Genomic DNA, 26,502 nt, shown 5'->3' with positions numbered 1-26,502 from the left:
TTACTGGCTCAGAGCAAACCTCGAAGACAAGGCCCTACCCCTCCTCACAGGAGGCAGGCACGAAGGGGCAGAGCTTGCTTCTGCTGAGCCCTGCTGAGCGCCCCGCAATCCCAGTGCCCTCCTGTCAGCCGTGGGTCGTCCTGCCACCGGGCCAGAGGCCTTTGGGACCAAGCCTAGGAGTATAGCCTTGAGCCCTGCACTCCATGTGGAGGAAATACCGCCCCCCAAGAACAGAGGCCTGCCCTAACCTGGGGGCCACACGGGGCTCTCAGAATGGTTACTTCAATGTGCTCTCAAGGCAAAGGTCTCCTGTACTCAGAGCCGTGCCAGGCCAGTAGCTGAGTGGGGACAAGTGGATGTCTTACTGTCCCGGGTTGGAGCAGGAGGTGGGCCTGGCGGCACATATGAGTGAATAGAGATTGGAAGGAGAGAAGTGGAAATGTGGGCTGCGTGGGAGTCGGTTGTGACTCCCACTGGGACTGTTCGCCGCCGTCTTGTCTCCCCTTCTCCCCCCATCCTAAGTCGCCTTGGAAGGTGGCATCCCACCTACCTTGATGTAGGGGAAAGGCCATATGAAGTGCTAGTGGGAGGGTTTGGACCTGTCTTACCCCCAATTCCTTCCAGAGGTCCCAGGCTGGGTGGTTGGCTGTAGCCAGCTCCACCCCTGAAGTTGCTCACTCCCGAGGGACAGGAGGCCCAGCTGGCCGACCTCGGGTCACCCCACCAACTGGGCTGTGCTCCAGCCCTTTCCCGAACTCCTCCTGTGCCGGCCCGAGGCTAAACACCTTCCATGAGCCTCACAGCCACCTAGGGGCAGGTAGTTCTTAACCTTGACCTACCTGAGCGAATCCTGGCAGGAGGAAGGCCTCCAAGCAGCTCGGCTGGGCTTCAAGTCTGGCTCACTCCGAAACCTCAGAATCAAACTTCGCCACTGTCCGATCAGGAAAACATTTCCTCGGGTCCACTTTGACTCCACGGACCTCTGTTCACCTCTCTGACAAGACAGAATTCTCGCTCGCGGTGGTAATATGTGAGACTCACTGGATTAATAATAGCAAGGACTTGGATGCCCCCGCAGTACAGCCTAGTTTGGGACCTCAGAGGGGATGTGTGTCTGGCAGGTGCCCCTGGAGACACATGCCGCTGTCTGGGCCTCTGTGACACTGGTCCATGCCAGGGGCCTCCTGGCACGTCTAGCCTCCTGCATGCACCCATTCACCACCAGACTTGAGGGAAGGGACAAAGCATCTCTGGGCCGGCTGGACAATGTCGGTTCTCCACCAAGGTTGAGAACCGCCCCACGAGATGGCTGACCACCCCTTCCCCTGCCCATCTACCTCACCAGTAGATATCCCCCCAGCCGCCCGTATGAAATCAACAGGGTTCCACCCAAAATTTAAGACAATCAAAACACAAGTTGATATTCAAGATCTTTATTGATTTAACTGTAACAGCAACCATTGGTGAGAATTTAATTTTTTCCCTAATTTCCAAACACCTGCTGGTTTAGGACAGTTACAAAAACCAAAACCAAAACCAAAACCAACAAGAGTGATCACAGGCTCACAGAGGACTGCCTCGAGACCGCATGGCATCCTCTGCTCCCCATCCATGACGGTGAAATGGACGGGAGGGATGGCGGACAACCACGTCAAAGGGCATGAAGGGAAGACCAAGAAGTACTGGCAGTCTCCACTTTTCCGTTCAGTGGTTGGAACTGGGCCACTGGTGGCACCAAGACAGGAAAGAGCATTTGTTTTATACAGAAAATACCTTATTAAAGATGCATAAAATGGACCCCTGGATATGTGAGTGTCCTCAGGGCTCTCCAAGATGCCTCCTTTGAGGCTCGCCCCTGGGGTACCCAGGTGGGAAGAGGTGGGCTGTGTTCAGGGGAGGGAAAGGCACTGGCTCACAGTACTCAGTGATTTGGACCCGGCCACCAGGAGCAAGATGGCTTACTTGGAGCACCGGTCCTTACTTAGCTCGTGTTCCTCCCCAACCCTCCTGGTTTCAAGTAAAAATTACCCTTGGCCTGGACTTGGTCTTTTGTTTGTTTTTAAAGATTAAGATGGAGAGGACGGGGCTACACCAGGGGCAAGACTGGCTGTTCTGTGCTATATTCATTGAACTCTCTGAGTTAGAAGTGTCCAGGAATTTGGGGGGTAAGCACCGGCAAGAGCCCCCTCTGGAAATTTCGGCACGGCCACATGATGATCAAACACTGCAGCATCTGTCAGTGCCCCACTCTCACAAAGGTGGCAAAAAATTTAATACCCCAGGAAATGCTTTTCATTTCCCCCTGGCCATCCATACTGCATGGCTGGCTGGCCGGGGCTGCAGGCAGAGGTTAAGAGAAGAGAAATCACAGGCCCTCTGAACAGGAACTTGAGACCTCTTCAATCTAGTTTTGCCACAAGGTATTCATTTCTAGGACCAGCCCAGAGAAAGAGATTTGAATTCCGGGGGTGGGAAAGGTGACATGAATGAATGCTTGAAAAAATCAGTTTGCATCCCTCTCCTTCAAGCCTTTCCTAAGAAATTCCTGAGCTGGCCTCAAGGAAACCTCAGTGCTGAGCTGGAAAATCCTTACTAGAACAGGAAATGCCCCTGGGGTGGAAGCATGCAAAAGAATTGTGACCCGGTTGCTTCAAGATCTGATTTCATCCTTTATTAAAAGCTGAGAGGTAAGGACACAGGGATGGGGGTGTGTGGTTAACCACACCCCTTTCGAAGTCCGGACAAAAAACTGCCCAGCCAAAGAAACCATGCTTCTTTAAAATGATTACCCGTGCCCAGATGCCATGGGTGGGTAAGTGATTGGGTTTCGCAGATTAATACACAGCTGCTATTCTAAGTCCAGAGACATGCCAAGACAGGCAAGCTCTGGCCCAGATGCAGAGGCAGCAGACTGACCACCACTCTGCAGAACTCAAAGGGCCCAGGGCCCTGGCTTTAAGCAGCCAAGATGCTTGACATGCCATCGAATATCCAAGAAGCAGAGAATGAATAAAAAGTCCGTTTCTGGGATCCTGCTCCAGCACTATCAGCTGCCTTGACTGCATGCAGGCACACAGCGTGTGCAGCTAAACAAAAGGCTTTGGGGTGAAACCTGCACAGGCAGTAGGCTGTGTGCTACTGCAGACGTCCGAACCCAGGAGGTCAGACGGTCAGACGGTCCCAAAGAGCTGGGAGCATAAACAACAACAAAAAACAAAAGACCCATCTATTTTGACTCTGCCTCAAAATCAGAAGGAAAAAGGCAATTCATGGAAAAGTGGTGTGAAGGAGTCCCTACTTGTGGAGGGAAGTGCCTTGTTCTCCAGGCTGCCTCAGCAGCAATGCTTCTTGGTCAAGTTCACGCTTAACCAAGCAGTGCTACAGAGAAGAAAACACCGGGAAGAGGCAGAACATAAAGCCAGACAGGACTGTGTGTCTGGAAGCTATCTCAAGTCTCTAAAACGTGGTTCAGCACGGGCGCCAGACACCCGGCAGACGTTCCCTAAAACTTAGTGTTCAACTGACTGGGGTCATCTACGTTTCTTCCATGGGTGAAGCGCGGGCCAGTTCTCTTTAAGAACACGTATCCATCAGGAAGCCCAGGCCGAGGTGGGCACCCAGTTAAGACACACACTGGACTTAGAGGTGCGATGAAGCACCAGCAGACATTTCTAATTCCCAGATGTTACCTACTGAATTGCAGAAGTAGCTTCCTGGGGGAGAGAGCCGACCTGAACGTGTTTTGGCTGGTATGGCTGCAGGGAGCAGGTGCCAACCTCGACTCGGCCAGGGGCGTGGCTCACAGCTGCAATCGACTTTCCTCTGAATCTCAACCCGTGAAGCTTTTATTCGGTCGCTAACCCAACACCTCGTTCACATACCCTCCTTTGGCTTAACAACCCTGACTCCAATGGAGTCTGCTTTAGTGGCTCAGTTAGAAGGATCCGGTTCCCTTTGTCAGTTCCTGGCCCAGGGAGAGGCAAAGATGGGGTGCTGGCCCAAGGCATCCTTGCCCTGCTGGTAGCCAGGCAAACGCAGAACTCTTTTTATTCTCTTAGGAATTGTCATTTCTTGCCACCGCTCTCCAAACCTGCAGGTGGCTTTGGGGAAACAGAGAGCGTCTGTCTTCTATTCAGTTTGGACATGGCAGTAGCAAGCTATCTCTCTGTGGTATCTAGTTTTACCTTCCCCCCGTTGGATTGCCTGTATCCTCTGTTGGGAGTGAGGTGGTTTTAAGATAGAGCCCCCACATTCTCAGATACTGCACCACTGTCGGCCAGGCGTAGGATCTTGCTTCTAAGGGCCACAGGACCGTCATGAAAGGCACTGCAGACTCTTCCTTGCCCTTCTCCCTGGGGTCCCCTGCTCAGGGGTAGCCTGCTGCTCTGGTGCGAGGACTCTCATGCTGCTCTACACAGGTACCCGTACGGAGAGATCGAAGGCATCCTGCCAACAGCCACAAAGAACGCACGCAGAAGGGGATTCTCCAGCCCCAGTGAGATGACTGCAGACCCTGCCAACATCTGGGTGGCCACTCCCGGTGACCCTGTGCCAGGGTCATCATGCTAAGCTGCTTCCCATTCCTAACCTCCAGAAGCTGACAGAAAACGTTTGCCTTTCGAGATTTAAAGTTTGGGGGTAATCTGTTACACAGCAATAGAAAACAAATACAGGCGAACGACAAACTCTGGCCTTGACAGCCCAATACCAAGAAGCCAGCTGCAAGACAGTGTGCTCTGGAGAACGTCAGCTATTTAAACAGAGTACAAAGACGTGGTGATCTCAGCAAACTACATGGTAAAGACAGACCAAGACAATGCATGTCTCCTGCTGGAGTTTTGAGGAACGAGGTCATTTCTCACTGTGATGGACTGTCCTCAGGGGTACAGAAACATGGTCTCGTCACAAAAAGAATAAATGATCACTAAGATTTTAAGAACCATCTCACTCAGATGGTCCCCAAAGGGTTCTCCTTCCCCAAGAGAAAGCCAGGGGAGATTACTCATTCTTCTGGATCTGGCTCGCCCTGAAAAAAAAATCACTCCATGAGGCATGGTACCAAGGTGTCATCTGTCACAAGCTCATCTGCTGCCTTGTGAAACTATCTTTAAAATGCAGATTTGTGGAGGTCAAAGTATGTCCCACAGCAGTGGCCTCCAGGAAAGGACACCAACCAGTAAGGAGGTCCTTGCAGAGAAGGCTGAAGGAGTGGGCTGCTGCTCTATACAGCTGACATTCCCTCAAAAACTAGAAAGATGGCCTCCGATTAGGGAGCCGTGTGCAGAGATTCCCCAAGATGACAGAAGAGGGGGAAACGGCACCTTGACATTACCGAAGCTGGCATGTTTCAAATCCACTCCCTGCTGCTCAGCGAGGCCACCAGATTTTCATGTGTGGCAAGAAAGATCGAGAAGGAGCATTTTCTGCTCACTGCCCGACTAGCTGGAGTTGGAGCTGGGTTCCGCAGAATGCCAAAGCCAGCTACGAAGGACGAGAAGCTTCATTCTCAAAGAATCGAGTTCCCAGCGGACTATGGGGTCCTGAGCAAGCTTCTCATGCAAATGATGGTGCAACTGAAGGTTTCCCGAGAGTATGGAAAGTGAAATTTGGGAGTTTAATTACAATCAGAACAGGGATACATGAAAGCAACAAGAAAATACTTTTTTTGATCATCAATTTTTGAGACTGAAAACATCCCCCAAATTTTGGAGATCCAGCTTATTCCTGAGAAACATCAACCATCACAAAAGGGTCACTCTGAACTACTCACATTTTGTAGCAGAAAACAGAACACAGTTCCCTGGACAGCCTTCCTTTCTTCTGTCTAAAACGTGTTCATAAACAGGGTCTTTTCATAGTTCAAAAGAAAAACAAACAGCTCGCTTTCTTAGTTGGTTGACCTGTTACTATCATCCCGGGATGTTGTCTCTCCACAAGAGGGTTCAGGGCACCGAATGCAACCAGAAATTGCCAGAACACCAGCGGCTACTTTACTTGTCGTTCCAGGACAGAGGTGTTAGTCTTTCTACAGGGGTGGGGCGTGTCACTCTCCCGAGATTACTGTACCAGTCAACAGTTGGGAGGGTGGTGGTGGGGACATGAAAAAGCAAAGGGGAAGGGAAAAGAATGAGGTTCTGGTGAACAAGCCACGTCAAGGCAGAATGGTCCAGTTTGACACACCACCCGCTACAAACTGCAAACATGCACACCCAAAACTAGAGGGAGAAGCAAAGAGCTCATCAGGGACTCGGGGGGGACAAAGGATGGTGACATGGAACAGCAGACTCGCCCGCGGACATTTCTCACCTTCCTAACACCGAAGATGTGTAATTAAAAAGTTGCTGTTCAAAATCGTATTGAAAACATATCTAAAAATAGGTCTGTAGTCATCTTAAAAATAAAAGATCACTCCTCAGATAAGAGGAGTGAGATATTATCAGATACCAACGCTTGAGGTATCTTTGATGTGTACTTGAAAAATGGCCTGGCAGAGAGAGGTGGGAGGGAGGGACAGACAGAGGCAGGGAGAGGAGAGGAACGACTCTGAGGACGACGGGGAAGGCGAGAGAACGGGGAGAACCCACTTTCGAGCCGGTGCTTATCCATCCCAGCAGTCTCGGCAGGTCCACAAAGGAAAAAAGTTTGGCTCTCTTCGAAGAGCATTCTGAAAGTCATCTTTTAAACTCAAAATATAAGACCTTGCGGTCAGAGACAGCGAGTATCTCGAAGCTCAGGGGACGAGGAAGCAAGGACTGCCGAGGCCGAGTAACCACCCGGTTCAGCACGCTCCCCAGGTCATTCTGCAGGGTCACCCAGTAGAACGCTATGACCAGGCCCCCCCCAGAAGTGCCTGTCGCTTGGACAGGCCTGTTGCAGGAGCGGCAGAATCACCTGGGGGGCTCAGATACAAAGGGACAGCGGGCAGTGGCACGCTAGCAGGGAGGGAGGAGAGAAGAGCCCCGCTGCTTCCTGAGGACTCCCCCCTCAGGTGGGGCCCACACTTTTCTGCAGAGATGTGCTAAGTGAAGGATCAGAAAGCGGCACTAAACATTAAAGACAGAAGACATTCGTGCCGGAGGAAGGAGGGGAAGCAGGCCGAAGCGGGTCTCAGAAAGCATGGCAGGGTGATGCCAGCAGAGCTGTACAAACCACACTCTGACCCGAAGGACAACCGTCTCAACGGACGAGGAGAGTGGCTCTCTCCATTCTCACCCCCTCTGACGGCTGTGAAGACCTGAGACCCAGACTCCTGCAGCTCTGAACCACAGAGGGGAGACAGGGAGGGCACGCGGGGGGTCAGGACGTGGACAGTGCCAAACCCACCATACCCGTGTCACTTCCCCAGACTTCCCAGCCAAGCAATTGTGGGCAGGTTGATATCTGATTTGGGATTTTAAAAAATGGGGGGTGGGGTGGAGGGAGTACGGGGAGGCTAGGTTTTCTCAACTGTCTTTGTCAAATGACTATGGAAGCCAGAGTTTAACTGTTTTCCTCTGTGGGCTGCTTAGGTCTACGGAAATATGCCAAGGACCTTGGATGGAATCTGTGTAACTGGGAAGGGGGGACAGGAAAGAGGGAGAGGAAACGGTCAGATGAAGCTCATCTGCGCATCATTTGGCACCCAGAGCAAGGAAGAGGAGGACTTGGGGGCTGCAATGGGACTGCTGGCTGCCCCTTCTGTCCGTTCATTGTTGATCCGATGGGCCCAATCCAGTGCGCCCGGCCTCGGCGCCGCTGCTCTCCTGCCGTTCCTGCAGGCGGTCAGATGTCCATCTCAAACTGAGCATCATCCCCTATGAAGAATCAAGACACAGTTTAGAACAAAAGGCAAGGCCAAGCAGCTCTGTCATTCCTCCGCTGGAGGGTCAAAAACGGATCCAAACTCTCCCATTCCCTGCTGCCTTAGAACAATTATGTGTTTGCTTTGGCTCGTCCTTTTAATGTGGAAAAAAGAATGGCACTCAACCCACAAGGAGTAGGATCTGGGAAAGAAGATCCAAGTGAAAACCCGCCCAGCATCCCTCTGGCTGCAGGCGACCCCAGTGGGACGCCTGCATCTATCATGCCAGCAAACTCTTCTGGAGGCTCTCAACTTCAGCCCTGCTCTCAATCAATACTTTGTCCATGCAAAGCTCATTTGGAATTTGAGAAGGCAGAATGATGGCTCCTGCACAGAGGTCGGGGGGTACGACCCGAGGCATACCTTGGGAGCTGGCCACTTCCACTGAAACAGAGTGGCTCATTACTCAGTGTGTGAGAGAGAGAGAGAGAGAGAGAGTGAGTGAGTGAGTGTGTGTGTGTGTGTGTGTGTGTGTATCATAGGCAGTCCTGGAAAATGGGGAAACAAACCCTATTTCCCCCTGCACCACAAAAAGGACATTCTTCTTTTAAGAAAGAGGTCTATTTCTGAAGGGCAATGGAAATGAGGCCTGTTCAGTTCTGTTCTGTGTGTTACTCCCAGTTCAGTACAGCCCAGGCTGGAAAGGACTTGAGGGCTGGTTCAAGGACTAATCTAAGAATTTCCTATGCCCTGAGTTTGGATTTCTCCCTATTCCCAGATTAGATTAACCTAAGATTTAGAACCTAGGGTTTCCAGAACATTTCAGTAAACCTTGGTGATGGGAGCTGACGGGAACCTTAGAGACCTACACATGAATGTTGGTTATAACTGAGGAATCAATTTTCAACCTGTCAACGTTTCGACTGACACTGCAATTCCCAGGGCTACCCACTCGGCCCCCCAAACACTTACCAACTGCATGCTTCCTGTCATGATTGTTCAAGTTATTCAAATTGTTTACTTCTACTTTGGAGTCTTCGATTAAGGTGCCAGGGCTGGTGACCCCTGGGATATTGGGCAGATGGCAGGGCGGGGTCTGAGCCATGGGAGAATTGCGACGATCCAACAGAAACTTTCGATCATAAATGATTCGGGTTCCTGGAAAACAGGGTTCAAGAGTCTGAAACAAATTAAGGGGCTTTCAATCTACAATTATTACCCAGGAATTTATTTTAAATTCCATCAAAACCTAACCCTTGAGGGTTCACAGTCCAAACAAAAAGGATAAGTTCTACCCTCCCCGCCTGGGCCAGGCCCCTCTGCTGGAGGAGTGCCTTTTCCTCCTCTTTCACTCCAGCTTTAAGGCTCAGCTCCAACATCACTTCCTTTACAGAACACCTTAAAAAAAATTCTTTCCCCCGTCCTATTCCATACACATCGCCTATTCTAGGTCCCATTTCATCGCTTTGCTTCTCTAAAGCCTGTGACTTCCTTATGCCACAGCTATGTCTCAGTTCTATGTGACCTTGGTTCAACCATTTAGAAAGTTTTATTTTTTATTATTTTTTTAAGATTTTATTTATTTATTTGACAGTGAGAGACAAAGAACACAAGCAGGGGGAGTGGGAGAGGGAGAAGCAGGCTTCCACTGAGCAGGGAACCGGGTGCACAGGACCCCGGGATCATGATCTGAGCCAAAGGCAGAAGCTTAACAACTGAGCCACCCAGGGGCCCCCATTTATAAAATCTTATTATTTATTTATTTATTTTAAGATTTTATTTAGAGTTAGAGAAGAGTACAAGCAGGGCAAAGGAGCAGAGGGAGAGGGAGAAGCAGAGCCGGATGTGGGGCTCCATCCTGGGACTCCAGGACCATGACTTGAGCCGAAAGCAGATGCCCACTGACTGAACCACCCAGGAGCTCCTAGAAAGTCTTAAATAAAGTAATAAACACGTGAAAAAAAGGCACCAAATAGATTAGATTGCTGCCTTTAAGTTGAAGGCTTTCCAAAGGCACTGAGACAAACATCCTTCCCAGACAGAGCTGTGGTAAAAGCTGGACCCTTCTCTATTTTATGAAACAATCTGCATGCCAGTAAGTGCTACCGGAGTGTTTTACAACAATCCTTCTAAATTTTTTTTTTTTTTTTAAGATTTTATTTATTTATTTGACAGAGAGAAATCACAAGTAGACGGAGAGGCAGACAGAGAGAGAGAGGAAGGGAAGCAGGCTCCCTGCTGAGCAGAGAGCCCGATGCGGGACTCGATCCCAGGACCCTGAGATCATGACCCGAGCCGAAGGCAGCGGCTTAACCCACTGAGCCACCCAGGCGCCCTACAACAATCCTTCTGAAGAGGGCATCTGACCTGATGAATAGTTAAGAAGACCTACTACTGCTGCCCCTTCTGTTGTCCCAAAGTGACTTAATGGAACTCACCGAGCAAACCAGTGTCCACACCAGAACCAAGCTCCTGGGGTGCGGACTCCCAGCCCAAGCCTCTCTACACTCTGTCTCCGTGCCCGGAGTGGGAGCACAGTGTTGGAAGTGAAAGAGTCGGACGGTAACCACCATTAACACACAAACACCGGGGTGAGTGGCACATGGGCCGCCCCAAGGGCCCCCAAGCGCTATTTCTCAAGAGGGACACAGCAGGATGGCCACGACCTTACTGCCCTCTTGGGAGGGCGACAGACACCGGTAGAGGTGGCTTCTGTTTTTCGATTTCTAAGTTTACCAAGGCTTGAGTGCTCAGGTGTTTTAGAAACTAGGTAATCCATTCATTTTTGCCCCCACAACAGAACTAACACAGTTTTAAAATATTACACGAGCAGGCAGGTCCTATAATCTAAGTGCATTTCAGAATAATAAAGGGGGCCTCGCTGGTAGTAAAAGGAGATGCTGGAGGATCATCTCTGAAGGACAGCATGGCACAAACCAGGTCAACAGCTCTAATCCCTGTTGCCCGCCGGCTCTTTCATTCCAAAGCCTAACCGAGATAGGGAAAGGCTGAAAACTTCAGAGAGGGAGTCTCTGAGTCCTAGAGTGGGCTACAATTATCTTCCTATGTTTACTATTAGAATAATTGAGAGGCAAAGGCCCATAGCCCATTTACGACAGGACTCACACCGTAAACCTAACCTTAGCAAAGCACCTGGCATGCCTCCCTCCAACCCCTGGAGAATACCTAGAAAAGCTGGAAATCATTCCTCCCCAGCTGAAAGAAGACACAAGTCTTAGGTCCTGTGTCCAAATACAATTTTAGGACAAGGAACGTAAAAAAATCTATCTTCACCTTCTTTGCTCTGAAAAATAAGAACTACAGTAATAACTTAAAAAGGCATCTGGAAATGAGGAGGAGTGAGTCATTCTGGATAGCAGAAAACAGTTCAACTTTCCAAAAGTGAGTAACATGAATTATTTTGGGTGGAAATTTTTCTAGTACAGATTTAAAACTTTTTACCACCTTCAACAGGAAACAACCAGACCCTTGCTTGATGAACTGCAGTCACTATTCTGAAGATCACTTCATGAACTGTGCTGTGGCGACTCTGGGAGCCTACAATATTTCCCCTCCACTGCACAGTATTTGAACAGCCTGCACATGCCCCTTTCCTCATTGTTACCTCCCTCATGGTTAGGCTTAAGAACTCCCCTCTTTTCCCAAGTCTCAGGCAGCTCGGGCTGCCACAGCAAAATACCACAGTTTCAACAGAAATCTATTTTCTCAGCTCGAGAAGCCCAAGACTGAGATGCCAGCATGGTCTGTTTCCGCCGAAAGTTCTTTTCAATGTGGCCTTAGATGGGGCAGAGTGGGGAGCGAGCTCCCTAGTGCTTCTTCTTCTAGGGGCATGAATCCATCATGAGGGCCTCATGACCTCATCTAAACCTAATTATATCCCAAGACCCCAGCTGCAAAGATCATCACATTGGGGGTCAGGGCTCCAACTTATGAACTTGGGGAAGGGTGGGGGCACACACAATTCACCCGTCCTAACCTGATGCTTCTATCCTTGTTGGGACTTTGTAATCAGCGGTAACCTTATTCGGACACTATGTAAAATGAAGAGCAAATGGGCTGCGGGGCCTGATGGCTTTCCAGTGAAGAAAGGAAAAGAGCTTTCGTGGATGGACTTTGCATATTTGCTGTATCACCTCCACTTCTATTCGTCACTAGGTTTCAAAAGAGTGAGGTTTCATTGTCAGATGTTCTTAAACTAACAATCAGCTTGCAAGTCAGAACAAGATTATTCTTACTTCTGCAGTATGCCAAGCCTGGAACTCCTGGGAAAAGACAGTGAAAAACACAACACAGGGTAAAAGCAAGCTTTCTATTTCTAAATTATATATTAGCAACAGCATATGCATTAAAGAACTGTAATTGTACCAACTAGGAAATAAGCAGTAGAGGGTCTACCTAAATGTGTGAGGTCTAAAGGAAATTTTGGAGAACTTCTTTGTCTTTGCAGAGGTGATAAAATCCATTTTTTACAGCTTTATTGAGACGTAATTCACATATAGTTCAAAGTGTGTAATTTAGTAGTTTTTAGTAGATTCACAGAATTGTGCAACCATCGCCACAATCAACTTTAGAACATGGCAACCATCCTCTAAAAGATAACCCATACACATTGAGCAGTCCCTCTCCAACCCAGAAGCCCCAGAAAACCACTGTTTTCTGTCTCTACAGATTTGCCTATTCTGGGCATTTCATATAAATGGAATCTTACAATATGTGATCTTTTGTGACTGCTTCTTACACTTGCATATGTTTTCAAGGTTAGTCTATTTTTAGTATCTTTCAGTGCTTTCTTTCTTTCTATTGTCAAATATTCCATTACATGTATATGTCACATTTTATCAAGTAATCAGTTGATGGGCATCTGGGTTATTTCCACTCTGAGTAATGCTGCTATAAACATTCATGTACCTGTCTTTGTGTGGACATATGTTTTCCTTTCTCTTGGGTAAGAGCAGAATTGCTAGATCATATGATTAACTCTGTGTTTAATCTTTTGAGCAACCACCAGACTGTTTTCTAAGGCGGCCGCACCATTTTACATTCCCACCAGCAGTATGTGAGGGTTCCAATGTATACACATGGCAGCCGACACTTTCTATATTTTTTTATTGTAGCTATCTTATGAGTATGAAGTGGTATCTCACTGTGGTTTGATTTTTAAGTTTTTATTTAAATTTCAGCTAACACAAAGTATAGTATTAGTTTCAGGTGTACAATATAGTGAGTCAACACTTCTATACAACACCTGGTGCTTATCACAATAGGTGCACTTCTTAATCCCCATGACCTATTTCAGCCCTCCCCCGACCCACCTCCCCTCTGGTAACCATCAGTTTGTTCTCTATAATTAAGAGTCTGTTTCTCAGTTTGCCTCTCTCCTTTTTCCCCCTGTGCTCATTTGTTTTGTTTCTTAAATTTCACTGTGGTTTGATTTTAATCTGCATTTCCCTGACGGGTAATGGTGTTGAACATCTTTTCATATGCCTATTGGTCATTGCAATAGACATCTTCTTTGGAAAAATGTCTATTCAGATCCTCTGCCTGCTTTTTAGTGGGTTACCTTTTTACTACTGAGTTTTAAGAGTTCTTTATATTTATGAATACATGTCCCTTATTCATATATGATTTACAAATATTTTCCCCTATTCTGTGAGGGTTTTTTTTTTTTGTATTCTTTGAAGCATAAAAGTTTTTAATTTTGACAAAGCCCAATTTATGTCTTTTTCTTTTGTTGCTTATGCTTTTGGCACCATACTCAAACTATTTACTAACCAAGGTCATAAAGATTTGTGCCTATGTTGTTTTCTAAAGATTTTATAGGTTTTACGCTCTTACATTTAGGTTTTCGAGCCATGGGACCCAACTTCAGTTTTTGTGGGTGGATATCCGGTTGTACCAGTTTCATTTGTTGGAAAGACTGTTCTTCCCCCATTTACTTGTCTTGGCAGCCTTGTCAAAGATCAAGTGGCCATAACTGTATGGGTTTTTTTCTGGACTCTCACTTATCTATGTTTATCCTTTTTTTTTTTTTAAATATTTTATATGACAGACAGAGATCACAAGTAGGTGGAGAGGCAGGCAGAGAAAGAGGAGGAAGCAGGCTCCCTGCTGAGCAGAGAGCCCGATGCGGGGCTTGATCCCAGGGTCCTGGGATCATGACCCGAGCTGAAGGCAGAGGCTTTAACCCACTGAGCCACCCAGGTGCCCCATCTATGTTTATCCTTACAGCAGTACCAAACTGGCTTGATTTGTAACAATTATTGAAATTGGGCTATTTTGGGTCTCTTAAAATTCCTTATCAACTTTGGGACCAGCTTGTCAACTTATGCAAAGAAGCCAGCTGGGATTTTGATGGGATTGTGTTGACTGTGTAGATCTGGGAAATAGTCATCAACACCATCTTCCAATCCACACATGGAGAACGCCTTCCATCTATTTAGGTCTTCTCTGATTGCTTTTAACGATGTTTTGTAGCTTCCACAGTGTAAGTGTTGGGCTCCTTTCATTAAATCTATTCCTATATATTTTATTATTTTATGTGATTAGAAATGGAACTGTTTTCATTTTTGCATTGTCCACTGAAAGTGTATAGAAGTGTATAGAAATACAATCGGTTTTTGTATACCATTCTTGTATCCTGCAACCTTGCTAAACTCAATTAGTTCTAATAGTTTTTTAGTGGATTCTTAAAGTACATTTGGTTGTGAATGCAAATAAAGCAAATTAATTCAGAAGAGAAGACACTCTGAAGAACCGGAGTCTTAAGGGTCGTCACTAAGGTTCTCAAATAATGCCAGGGAAAACAGGAATACAAAAGGATAGCATTTTAGGTGTTTGGATTTTAGATACCTGAAAGCTAAAAAAAAGTTTCATTGTAGCAGATACAGAGCAAAAATGGGGAATTAGCCTGTCAGCAACTGAGGATATACAGTACGATTCAAAAGCACCTGACCATTCAAAAAATCAAAAGTACTCAAAGAAAAACATTAAGATTTGACTATAAATAAAGTGGCAAGAAAAAAAGCCTTTGTTTCCCTTATTATATATATATGTGTGTTTACCATGAGATCATGTCTATTCCAAGATAAAAACAAACAAAAAAAAGCGCTACAATACTCAAGGTCTCTTAAACACGTGTATGCAGAGACATCTATTTTCTAAAGCAAGAACTTCCTGGTAATCCACATTTCATCCAAACAGCCTGCCACACTTGTCAGGCCAATTTCATGTCAGCCAATGCAGCCACAAGTAACTAGAAATGAGTTAATATAAATTCCTGAAGAAGGAAAATAAAAAAACCATACAAGAAACCCATACCTTGAATATAACATATTAAAATGGGCTGCGAGGTGCCTGGATGGCTGTTGGTTAAACATCTGACAGTTTGATCTTGTCTCAGGTCAAGGTCTCAGAGTTGTGAGATGGAGCCCTGAGTGGAACTCTGTGCTCAGCAGTCTGCTTGAGATTCTCTTTCTCCCTCTGCCCCTCCCCTGTGCATATGCTCTCTTGAGAAATAAGTACCAAAAAAAAAGTTCTCTATTTCACCTTGACAATGGATGCTTTTCCTTCCAGTGAGTTTTCTATTTCCTTTTCTATGAAAATAATCATGTCCCTTGGTTTTATACTGAAAAGTTAAGAACCAAAATATCATATATGCTATATACCAGATTTCACTGTTTGTGATCAAACTATAAAAAGAGCGAGGAAGAATACTTACAGGAGAGTATGTACATGTTATATGCCCTCCCTGATACTGTCAAAATAATGGGGAAGTTGACCTACCAGGGAATTAAAGCCAGAAGGGATGGTACAATTTTATATAGCAGAGAGCTAAGCTGACAGACTGTGACAGAGATTCTGACTCTACTATTTTACATTTTGAAGAGAGCTATCAGAAGAACCGATAACACAATTTACAAAAACTGGTAAACGGAGAAAAGCGGAAATGAAAGGGAGAAAGTAATGAAAGTGTTCGAGATTACTCATTTTTCATAATAGGGAATCAATGGTATTATCTAACGTTAACAAGCCAAGAAATTATGGTGCACATGTACATACAGCACCAGCAGTAACCAATAAAAGCACTAAAACCATTAAAAGTAGTTGTCTACTGGCATTTTACTTTGCATTTTAGGTGCTTCTATTTTACTTTTTCCATCTTACCTCTTTTTTTTTTTTTTTTAAATTTTTAAGATTTTGTTTATTTGTTAGGAGAGAGTAGGAGCATGGGCAGGAGAGGAAGAAGCTGATTCCCCGCTGGGCAGGGAGCCCGATGTGGGGCTCAATTCCAGGACACTGGAATCATGACCGGAGCCAAAGGCAGCTACTTAACCGACTGAGCCACCCAGGTGTCCATTACCATCTTATTTTTTAAATGTGCATATATTACTTCAGTCTACATGTTTGGATTTCAGAACAAATAAGAACTTTAAAATCTTTTAACATCAGATATTTATAAATTTTCTTCATGCCTTAATGACCAGATAGATAGAAAGATAAACCTAATACCCTATTGCTTTCTAGATGCTGACACTACCAGGAAATCATGAGAGTACAACAGAGTTCCTTTGGTGAATGGAAGAAGGGGGGAAAAAAGCTTCTACCCTTTGATGAAAACACTAGTAATTTTCAAAACGGCAAGGAACAAGAAGACCAATAAAAGAGGCCCAAAATTATGCTTACCAAGATGGTTAGGTACACAAACAAGGTCATTCAAGACTAAGGGTCTCTTTCTAGACCAAGTAGCTTGGTTTAAATAATTAATCCAGGGATTATGCTATATACATTCAAGAAATTTTATTAATTTAAACCACCTAGAGAAAGTCCACTGTCATGTGGTTAACTGAACAGGGTAGTCGTAACTATACTTTCAGAGGGTCCCCAGCATAAAGTTCTGTTTAACTATGGCCGCCTCCTATATAGAATTAGGCATCCGCTCATGCAAAATGACAGCTCAGAGCAAGAAACTTCAAGTAACTTGCCCAGATTGCACAGCTTGATTGAGTAAGCTGGTGACAAAAATCTTCCAAAGGCTAAGATGGACCTACACCCCCACACAAGTGTGCACGGAGAAAGGGGGAGTGTGGAATTAAACAGGGCTTCCCTCAGGAGACTCTCTCCATCCAAGAGAAAATCCTTCTCAGCAAACCCTCGGCACACTTTCCTCTACATCTCATTTGGCCGGAACTGGGTCAGATGCACACCAGACCAGACACTGAAGGAAGCCATGATTGGTAGGCATGGTGCATATCCTGGGGCTTGCAACACTGCCACTTAGAAGAAATGACTGCTTTTTGTTTTGTTTTGTTTTGAAATGTCTGCTTAAACATCTATGCTTTGTGGAGACTCTGGAAGAAAAGCAGATTCCTAAAAAGCCCTATGCCGATAACCCAGAGGAAACTAAAAGCTGCCTAAGCCAGCCCCCTCCATTCAGTGTGTGCCACAATCAAATCCCTGAAGTGCTAAAATCAAGAGGGACAATTTTTTACGTCAACAGGACGTATGACTGGAGGCTCAGGATCCTCTAACTTAGTATGAGTAAAGTACCAGGGCAAATGGGAGACGTCTAAGGTTTGTGAAAAGCCAATCCTACTCTGCTTTGTTTAACTTCAAGTTTCAGTAAGCGGAAGCAATGATCTCCAAGATACTGTCCAAGGATGGCTTCTGGTGCAGTCACTTGGGACACAGCCATCACGGAACATACGCCTGGCCTGAAAAGGAAGTTGGTAACGACTGTGTTCCTATTCTGAAGGTCTGGTGTTAGAAGAGGCTTAGAGAACATCTGGCAGAAGCCTGTCATTTTAGACACGAAGAAAATAATATCCAGAGAAGTTAAAAGTATTTATGGAAGGGACACATAGTGCCCCTGGAGTCAGGAGAACAAAGTAGCTAGGGACGCTAGGCAAACCTCGTTCTCCAGGAGTCTCAGCTGCACTGTGAGTTGAAAAGATGATCTTTTTAGGGAATACCAGGTCCAAAGTGGTGTATGAACCACAAACTAATCAATAAATGTCAAATGATTTTAAGTTTGTCTAGCCTTGACCTTCAGAAAATCTGGGTCAAAATAAAGTACATCAAATATATCCACTTTTTTTTTTTTTTTTAAAGATTTTGTTTATTTATTTGAGGGGGGGGGGAGGGAGACAGAGGGAGAGGGACAAGCAGACTCCCCACTGAGCAGGGAGCCAGACACGGTGCTCAATCCCAGGACCCTGAGATCATGACTGCCCTCCTCCCCCAAAGGCAGATGCTTGACAAACTGAGCCACCCAGATGCCCCCCAAATATATCCACTTCTACTTGGGCTTGAACATTTATCCCGAAATAAATCATCTCTACAAAAACGCCCTGCTCTGATTCCAGGAAAAATCTGACTGGCTCTGCCAGGTTGCTGACTGTGTCCTGGATCAATTCTTTGGATTAGATTTCACAGACGTGGTAACGCTCTGTCTGTAATACTAATAATTAACGAAGGATCACTGCTACTGGTATGGGGAAAACATTCAGATTCAAACCTGGCTTTCATTTCAACTGTGTTTCTTCCAAATTTCATCCAAATTTCCCTGCTCTTGGGCACGTATTTAAAAAAATAAAAATAATGCCTATCTACTAACATCTCCCACTTTTCATGTATGGAACCTGAAGTCTAACAACAAAGTCTTGATGAGAGGCAAGAGTCTACTGGAAAATCCCTGGTCTAGGTCACTGTTTTTACCTGCTGCCTATTTGCGATTCTAGGAATTTATGTGACCAGAGAATAGTTTCATTTCAACCTAAAACAGCTTGACTCGAACATAAAGTCTCTGGTGGTAACATGGGCTCCTCTGAGGCCCAAATGATTAATTATGCATCTTAACGTGAAGAATCACAACCTCTCACACTTTCTGAAAAGTGTCTCTTAACACCTACAGAGCAGCATTTACATTTACACCTAAATAGGCAGCATTTTGCTATAAACAGCAGGCCATTTCTAAAATAATTAGAAGTGAATGAGGCCAGTATTATCTTGATTCTAAAACCAAAGACATCATAAGAAAAATACAGACCAATACCCCTTATGAACAGAGATGCAAAAATCCTCAACCAAATATTAGCACAACAAATTCAGCAACATGGAAACAATTACATACCATGACCAAGTGGGATTTCTCCCAAGAATACAAGGCTGGTTCAACATCCAAAAATCAATTGACATATATGCCATGTCGACAGGATAAAAAACAAAAATCACACAACCAACTAAGTAAGTGGGGGGAATAAAAGCATTTGACAAAATCCAACCCCTTTTCATGATGGAAACACTCAACAGACGAGGAATAAAAGGGAACTTCCTCAAACTGATAAAGGGTATCTATGAAAAACCCACAGCTAACATCTTACCTAATGGTGAAAAACGAGATTTTTTTTTTTTTTAATATTTTATTTATTTATTTGACAGACAGAGATCACAAGTAGGCAGAGAGGCAGGCAGAGAGAGAGGAGGAAGCAGGCTTCCTGCTGAGCAGAGAGCCCGATGTGGGCCTCGATCCCAGGACCCTGGGATCATGACCTGAGCCGAAGGCAGAGGCTTTAACCCTCTGAGCCACCCAGGCGCCCCGAGATATTTTCTTAATACTGAAAACAAGGCAATCTGTTCACACTATCTTGCCACTTCTGTTCAATACAGTACTTAGAGTTCTAGCCAGATCAATTAGGCAGGAAAAAATAAAAGGCACTCAGAAAGAACAAGGAGACATACAACTATCACTATTTACGGATGATATGGTCTTGTCTACTAAAAAACCCATGGAACCTACATGGATGGAACTGCCTTCTCCAGTTCATTTGTCCTTGCTTGTTAAAGTTTTTACTTTCTTAAAACACTCAATAACTAGAACAGCTTCTGTTTGTCAGGGAATTCATCCTGAAGACCTAAAAGATTATTTACTTAGAAGTAAACTCTCAGGGATTTCTGAGCTTTTGCCTTCAAAGAATGGCCTGAGAACATGTGCAGGGGACCTTTAAAAACTAGCCACTCATGGGATGGACAGCTGCTGCCTGTTAAAACACAGGTTCTAAGGGGCTTTCACAAAATGGGAGTTCCACAAGGAACAAATCTGAAAATGGAAGTCTAGGCCTTGCCTATTCAGTAAGGTGAATGACTGCAATTCTCAGCTGACTTTTGTTCTATTATAAATGGAGAAACAAAAATCTCTTAAATATTACACTGTTCGGGGTCCCTGGGTGGCTCAGTGGGTTAAAGCCTCTGCCTTCAGCTCAGGTCATGATCTCTGGGTCCTGGGATCGAGTCCCACATTAGGGTTTCTGCTCAGCAGGGAACCTGCTTCCCTTCCTCTCTCTCTCTGCCTGCCTTTCTGCCTACTTGTGATCTCTGTCTTTCAAATAAATAAATAAAATCCTTTAAAAAAAAATAAATATTACACTGTTCATCAAAAGACTTGGAAGCCAAGAAAAAGTTCTGCTACTCACAGGCTGTCTTCTCCAACCAGATGTACTACCTTACCCCACATTAACTGCACATTTTTACACACACAATGAAGCCTACAATGCAGCCAAACTATGCAAGACTCCTCCTCTTCTTCTTCTGTTTTTTTTTTTTTAAAGTAGGCTCCACGCCCAACTTGGGGCTTGAACTCACGACTCTGATATTAAGAGTCACATGCTCTCTTACTGAGCCACCCAGGCGCCCCTTTGCAAGACCCCCTCTTATAAAATTGTTAAGACTCCAGTCATAAGTCTGAATCATTCAAGATTAAGGGTCTCTTTCAAGACCAAGTAGCTTGGTTTAAATTATGAATCCAGGGACTATGCTATATACATTCAAGAAATTTTATTAACTTCAAATTAAACCATCCAAATAAGTGCATTTGTTGGTTCAGAAGAGTTTGGCCTGGAATAAACTCAACCCAAGGTCATGGAGTTAGAAATTTCACAACAGTCAGAAACTGACCTTCCTTCCCCATATCCACATAGAGCTCTATTCATCTCCCAGGGAAGGAACCAGGTCAAAACTTAGAGCACTCCTCACAAATACTCTTATTTATTTACAGGTCATGCCAAGTTTTTTATTTTCCCTTCTTCCTACTTTCTCCTTTATTTCCAGACCTTTCCAATGGCCGACAGGTAAGTCTGACCCAATGAACCAATCCCAGCAACTCTCCAGTTGGCAGAAAGGAGATGTAGCAGCACGAATAAGATTTTAGACCATCACAGTTAGTTCCCCTCTGGTGCTCTTGTTATGGCAATAGCACTTTTCCATAGCTGATGAGGATATTATGCAGCATAAGAAAGGAAGAAAGAAAGGCTAAAAAAAAGAGTTCTGTTTCTGCTCATTTCCCAGAACACAACATTCCCGGAAGGAGAAAGTTCAGAACTTACGAAAGCATTAGGTCCCTTCCAGCTAACCAGAGTGTTACAAAAGTGAGGACAACTACAGTAACTCTCCCTTCCATTGAGGCTATATGTAGCTTCCCAAAGGAAGAACCAAATATCGTCCTCACTCCTCCACAGGCAGATAAAACATAAAATCCAAGGGCATTTTTGTTGTTGTTGCGCTAGCTTGAATTTACTCAACAAAAATCTTCCTCCTCCTCAACAATGAAAATAAGTAAGCACTCTTCTAGCAAGCTGAGAAATCCAAAGGTCAGAGCAAGTGTGCTTCCACCCACCTCTCATTTCCTAAACCATGAGAAGGCAGTTTTGAGAAACCTTCCCAAGGGATAGGCTGTAACCTCTGATCCCCAGTAAACAAAGGACTCTCAAAGGAGAAGAAATTCTAAATTCACTATGTTGTGAATGTCCCTGCCCAGTCTGATCACTTAGGGCACTGAGCACATCAACTGCTATCCTGGAACGCTGCAACATGTGCATGGCACTCCAAAAGGTTTCCAGAAGTTAAAGACAGGACATACTAATCCCCTTCCTTCCCACTAAGTAGAGATTTCCAATGCAGGCTTACTATCATTTTTCCAAATGTTTTCACACCTGAAATGTATGTTAGCATTGGATTCTATACTTTGTTGTTGCTGTTCTAGAACAAAAAAATCTCAGTCCCCAGCCGCCTTCAACATTTTAAGATCATGAGCAAGGGCCTCATTTCCTACTTTTGTCTGTGGTTCTCTTTTGTGCAAAGCACTGCACTAGGCCCACAAAACACACTTAAAATACCTAATCACATTAATTCAGGTACCTGAAAGAGAGACCAAATAAACTATCTTTCCCTGGCTCAATTACACAGTGGCAGAGAGAGGAATGTAACAAGAGAGATGAACAAACCACCACAGGAGGGGAAAAATTTCCAAAGGGGGAAAAATTAAATCAGTAACTACTGTGCATCTAAACAGCACTGAATTAATCGTGATTAAATCCAAGCCCAACAGTACTGTAGCCTACAAACACATTATGCAAGTCTCCGTGTTAAAAACCCAAAGATTACAATCTGCTCTACCCATAAATATAAGTTCAATATCATAGATGAGCTAAGATGACAACTATTTAAATCTGAAACAAAAGACTGTGTACAGAAACTATCTGGAGACAGTTAAGTGATATTCGAGAAAGCAGTAGTGACTCTAAGTTGGAAGGAAGGGTAAATGAATCAGTATCACCGACAGAATCTTTCCAAGCATTTCAGGAACTAATCCAGACTATGAGACAGGTTTCTATCTTTAAAGCAATGCTTAAAGACTATGCCCTTATTTTAAAAGCAAGGTAGCTTGGCTGTTTGAAATACGCCCAAAAGGTACTCCTTCTGTGACTCCTCTGGCAGGGGAACAATGATTAATATATAGCTAAAAGTTTAGTTCCTTTCCCACATAAATAGCTCAGTGCAGTTGTAAACCATGACATGTTCTCAACAGCTGGCAGCGTGGGCATTTACTGACCAGTACCACCGAGAACTCTGCAGGAAGTTACAAACCCCTTCCTATCACCTTGGAAAACAATATCCACTTCTTAAAAGCTGTCAGTTCAAGTTCAGGACAACTGTATCTGGAGCAGATACTGGTCTGCCAAAATCTTTCACCATCAGAAAGCACAATGGCAGCATACTCAGGGGCTGGCCTTGAACAGATCAGAAGATCCAGAGGGCTCTCCAGTGAGGCAAGCCACCTCACCAAGCCATCCCACTGTCCCGCAAAGTTAAAGCCTCTTTAAGCCCAGCTATCCAAAAATACTGGTGAACTTCTGCTTGGGTCATTTTAAAGTCTTTCAAGGCAGCCACCCCTCCCCGTCCTGGACGGATTCCTCTGTAGAGTGGCCTGGACCGTTTCATCTTCAGAGCTCTCTCCTCAATTTTTATCCCTTGTTGTTGGCAAGTCTTCCTACTCTGTGGGCCTTGCTGTTGTGCAATCAATTCAAGGATGGCTGGGCCTAACGGCACCCTATTGGTTGTAGTACAAGCTGGTGAGCCCAGCCCACAGGAACGAAGCTAGCCATCTTCTTCGCCAGGGGCTGCCAGCAAAGTTCAACCATCTAGGGAGAGGCCACCCCAACACCAAAAGAACGCAAAGTTCCCAAGTTAAAATGAAGCGCCAACCCCTTCAATAAGGTCCCACAAGATCACTCCCCAGTCTCCTCCCTCTGGAGAACAGCCCAGTCAGCGGACACACAACCTTTGAGTTCCCTTTCCCCAGACCAATTCAACATGGTTCACCTCCCCTCCAGTGTTCTTCCTTGTAAACAGTTCCTGGTCACACTCGGAAAAGCAATGCTAGGGGAAACTCTCCCTGCGCTGCCCCTTCCCCAGAATCGAGCAATCCCACCGATCCGGGTGCCCTTCCTGACAATGGCCCTCCTCATCTATCCCCAAGGGCGTCATCGCCAAAAACTTATCGTTAAAGCTGCCAGCGCTCTACTACCCCCACGTCTTCTCCCTTGGCTATTACTCGAATATTATTTTATCACTCTCTCATTCTCTCCCCCAGCCTGGGCCTGGGGACTCCCCCCGCCCCCGCCCCTCGTGGGGCCTAGTTCAGCAAGTAAACAATGCTGTCAAAGCAGGATAACGCTGGGCGAGGCGTCCAAACTCTGCATTCCAGCCTCCTCCTGCTGTTCTAAAAGCAGCAAAACAAGTCATCGCAGAGTCCCAGCAGCGAATTACTCTGCCCAGCTTCCTTTCTAAAAAGGCCGGGGAGAGAGCTCCAAAGTAAACCACTAATGTGCACAAACGCAGGACATGCAAGAGGCAGAGGTAATGCAGAACGAGAGCAAGGCCAAGTGCAAGACGAATTTGCCTAGGAGGAGGCGGGGGTGGGGGGTGGGGGGAGAAAACTGGGTCGAGCGCAGAAAGCTGCCACGAAACGGGAACAAGGGCTTTTTCCCCCCCCACCGAAGGGAGAGCCACGTTCCCCGAGTGGGCGCGCGCTGAACAGAGTTGCAGCCAAGAGAGAATGCGAAGTTAAGGTTCCGAAAGCAGCCTCCCGGGGGCTTTGGCGGAGCTGGGGGGGGGGGGGGGGCTCTGGCGGAGCTGCGAGGGCCGAGGCGGCCCCGCTTGGACACGCCCTGAGTTAAAGGCCCGCGGTGGGAGGCAGGCGGGGACGCGGCGGAGGAAACGGGCTACAGGCTCCGGGCCGCGGCGGGGCGGCCCGCGCTCACCTCCCGGCGTGGTGGAGAAGAGCGTCCCCCCGGGCGTGGTGCAATAGTCATGAGGTAGCTGCGCGGCGTCGCTGATGGGCACGGTGCGGGTGGGGATGGCGCGGCTCTGGCTGGGCTGGTGGCCGCTGCCGGCGGACGAGGACATGGCTCTGGGCGCGGGCTCTCGGGCTTTGTCCGGCGGGCGGGCGGGCAGGCGGCGGCGGCGGCGGCGGCTGGGGGCCCGGGCTGCTGCGGCCGCTCCGGCGAGCGAAAGGGCGGGCGGGGCTGGACGCGCTCCGCTCACTCCTCGCTCGTTTCCTCTCGCTCCCTCGTCCCGCTCCGCTCCCGCCGCCGCCCTCTCAGCCGCCGCCGCCGCCGCCGCCCGATCCTCCGGCCTCCGCCAGCAGCCCCAGCAGCAGCAGCAGCGGCAGCAGCGGCGACGACGACGACCGGAAGCGGGCGAAGGCGGGAGCCAGAGGGAGTTCGGGGGAGCGGGTCGGCGGAGGTGACGTAGCAGGGGGCGGGGCGAGGGCGCGAGGGGGCGGGGCGAGGGATGGGGGGCGGGGCCGCGGGCGGGGAGGGACTGAAGCCCAGCGGGCCGGACGCTAGTCTGAAGTCTACGCCAAGTGTTTCTGAGTCGTCAGAAGGTAGGCGCAGAAAACTTTGGTGGGCTTTTTCTTTTTTTTTTTTCCTGGTTGCCGGTTAGCACCACTTTACTTTAGCCAACTTCTGTTTTCTAGCCATTCAAAAAATGTAATTTTACTTTTAATTGCTCCGTATTAAGTGTAGGTGATAAATGGGCCATGTATTAGAAAAAAATTCAGAGGTGAAAGGTTAAACCGCTGTCTCCCAGTTTCCAAATTCTTCTTTCCTGAGGGGTCCACTGGTACCAGCTGTATACTCTTATATCCCTCCAGAAATAGTCCCTACATATAACATATAACATATAACATTATATGCAACATATAAACATTAAAGAAACAAAGATATTAATAGCTACCCATGTCATAAGGATGAGAACTGTGTTAGAAAGGAACTGTAACACCGGGTAAGGATAAGAACCCGAGGTACCTGAAAAATCTCGATTTGGAACGCTACTCTTCCCTCTTAAGGGTTCTCAGACTTTTCAAAGTTTACATTCCTAAGAATTACTGAGGATCCCAGCTTTTCTTTGTGTGGATTATATCTATTGGTAATTACTGTGTTAGAAATTAAACCTGAGAATATTGAAAATGGTCATTAATTTATAAAGTAATATCATTACATATTAACATATCTTTATTTAAAAAATTGTATTTTCCAAAACAAAAAGAAATTACTGAAAACAGTGACATTGTTTTACATCTTGGCAAGCATTTTAATGTCTGCTTCATAGAAGACAGTTGGAGCCTCACATCTGTTTCTGCATTCGATCTGTTGTGATGTGTTATTTTGATTCAAGTATGTGAAGGAAACCCAGATTCATGCAGATATGCAGTTGAAAAGAGAAACCCTCACAGAATCTTGGAAAGAGCCTCAGGGAACCCCCCTCCATCCCCCAGGGATTTCCAGACCACATTTTGAGAACTGCTGCTCTAGGTAGCATTGTCTCTGCCCAGACATATCCAAAATGGAATTGGAAGGAGAATCATGGGTACCACCAACGTTAAGTACCCTCATTCCCATTTTTTGAATAAGGAAATTGAGGCTAAGAGATATTGAGTGTTCAGCCCAAGTAAAACAGCCACTACCTCACTACTGAGAGCACCAAGCAATTACTTAGTAAAGACACAAGCAAAAGAACTTAACACAGGGAAGCAAGTATTGTGATTGGTGGTCAGGTTGGGCCAGAGCATGACATGGAACTGATTTTGTGGTGAGTGTCCAAGAATTCGGGAAAAAGAACCTCCTGCCTACTCTGCAGTGTGGAGGTCCCCAGAGCTGAAGGGGACTGAGCTCAACCTTGGAAGATTCTGTGCTTCTGTGGTTTTGCATATGTCAAGACAAGGACAGAATGCCTGGCTGGCTCAGTAGGTGGTAGAGCTTGCAACTCTTTAAGTTCCAGCCCCACCTTGGGTGTAGAGATTACATAAGTAAATAAATCTTTTAAAGAGAGAGAGAGAGAGAGAGAGAGAGAGAGAAAAGTTAAGA

At 46.2% G+C, this 26,502-nt stretch overlaps 2 protein-coding genes across 3 annotated transcripts in view; one reads left to right on the top strand and one right to left on the bottom strand.

The window, feature by feature from the left end:
• Positions 1-1,417: 1,417 nt before the first annotated feature.
• On the bottom strand, positions 1,418-24,704 carry EIF4EBP2 (eukaryotic translation initiation factor 4E binding protein 2). Its single transcript, XM_032314136.1, has 3 exons — positions 24,394-24,704; positions 8,753-8,938; positions 1,418-7,793 (listed from the first exon to the last, which is right to left on the bottom strand). Exons 1-3 carry the CDS (start codon positions 24,536-24,538, stop codon positions 7,762-7,764), a joined length of 363 nt encoding a protein of 120 aa, XP_032170027.1. The 5' UTR covers positions 24,539-24,704; the 3' UTR covers positions 1,418-7,761.
• The window catches only part of LRRC20 (leucine rich repeat containing 20), a 109,713-nt gene continuing 107,022 nt past the window's right edge, over positions 23,812-26,502 (top strand). The window contains exon 1 of one of the 2 annotated variants that reach the window (XM_032314135.1): positions 23,812-23,989. In XM_032314135.1, coding sequence (XP_032170026.1) covers positions 23,956-23,989 — 34 coding nt within the window. In that variant the 5' untranslated portion in view covers positions 23,812-23,955. The remainder of the gene's footprint in view (positions 23,990-26,502) is intronic. The other variant, XM_032314132.1, reaches the window with a different exon arrangement.

The sequence above is a fragment of the Mustela erminea genome, chromosome 14 (genome assembly GCF_009829155.1).
Source record: "Mustela erminea isolate mMusErm1 chromosome 14, mMusErm1.Pri, whole genome shotgun sequence".
NCBI classification, from domain to species: domain Eukaryota; kingdom Metazoa; phylum Chordata; class Mammalia; order Carnivora; family Mustelidae; genus Mustela; species Mustela erminea.
The sequence above is the reverse complement of the archived record's forward strand: the minus strand, read 5'-3'. Positions and strand labels throughout refer to the sequence as shown.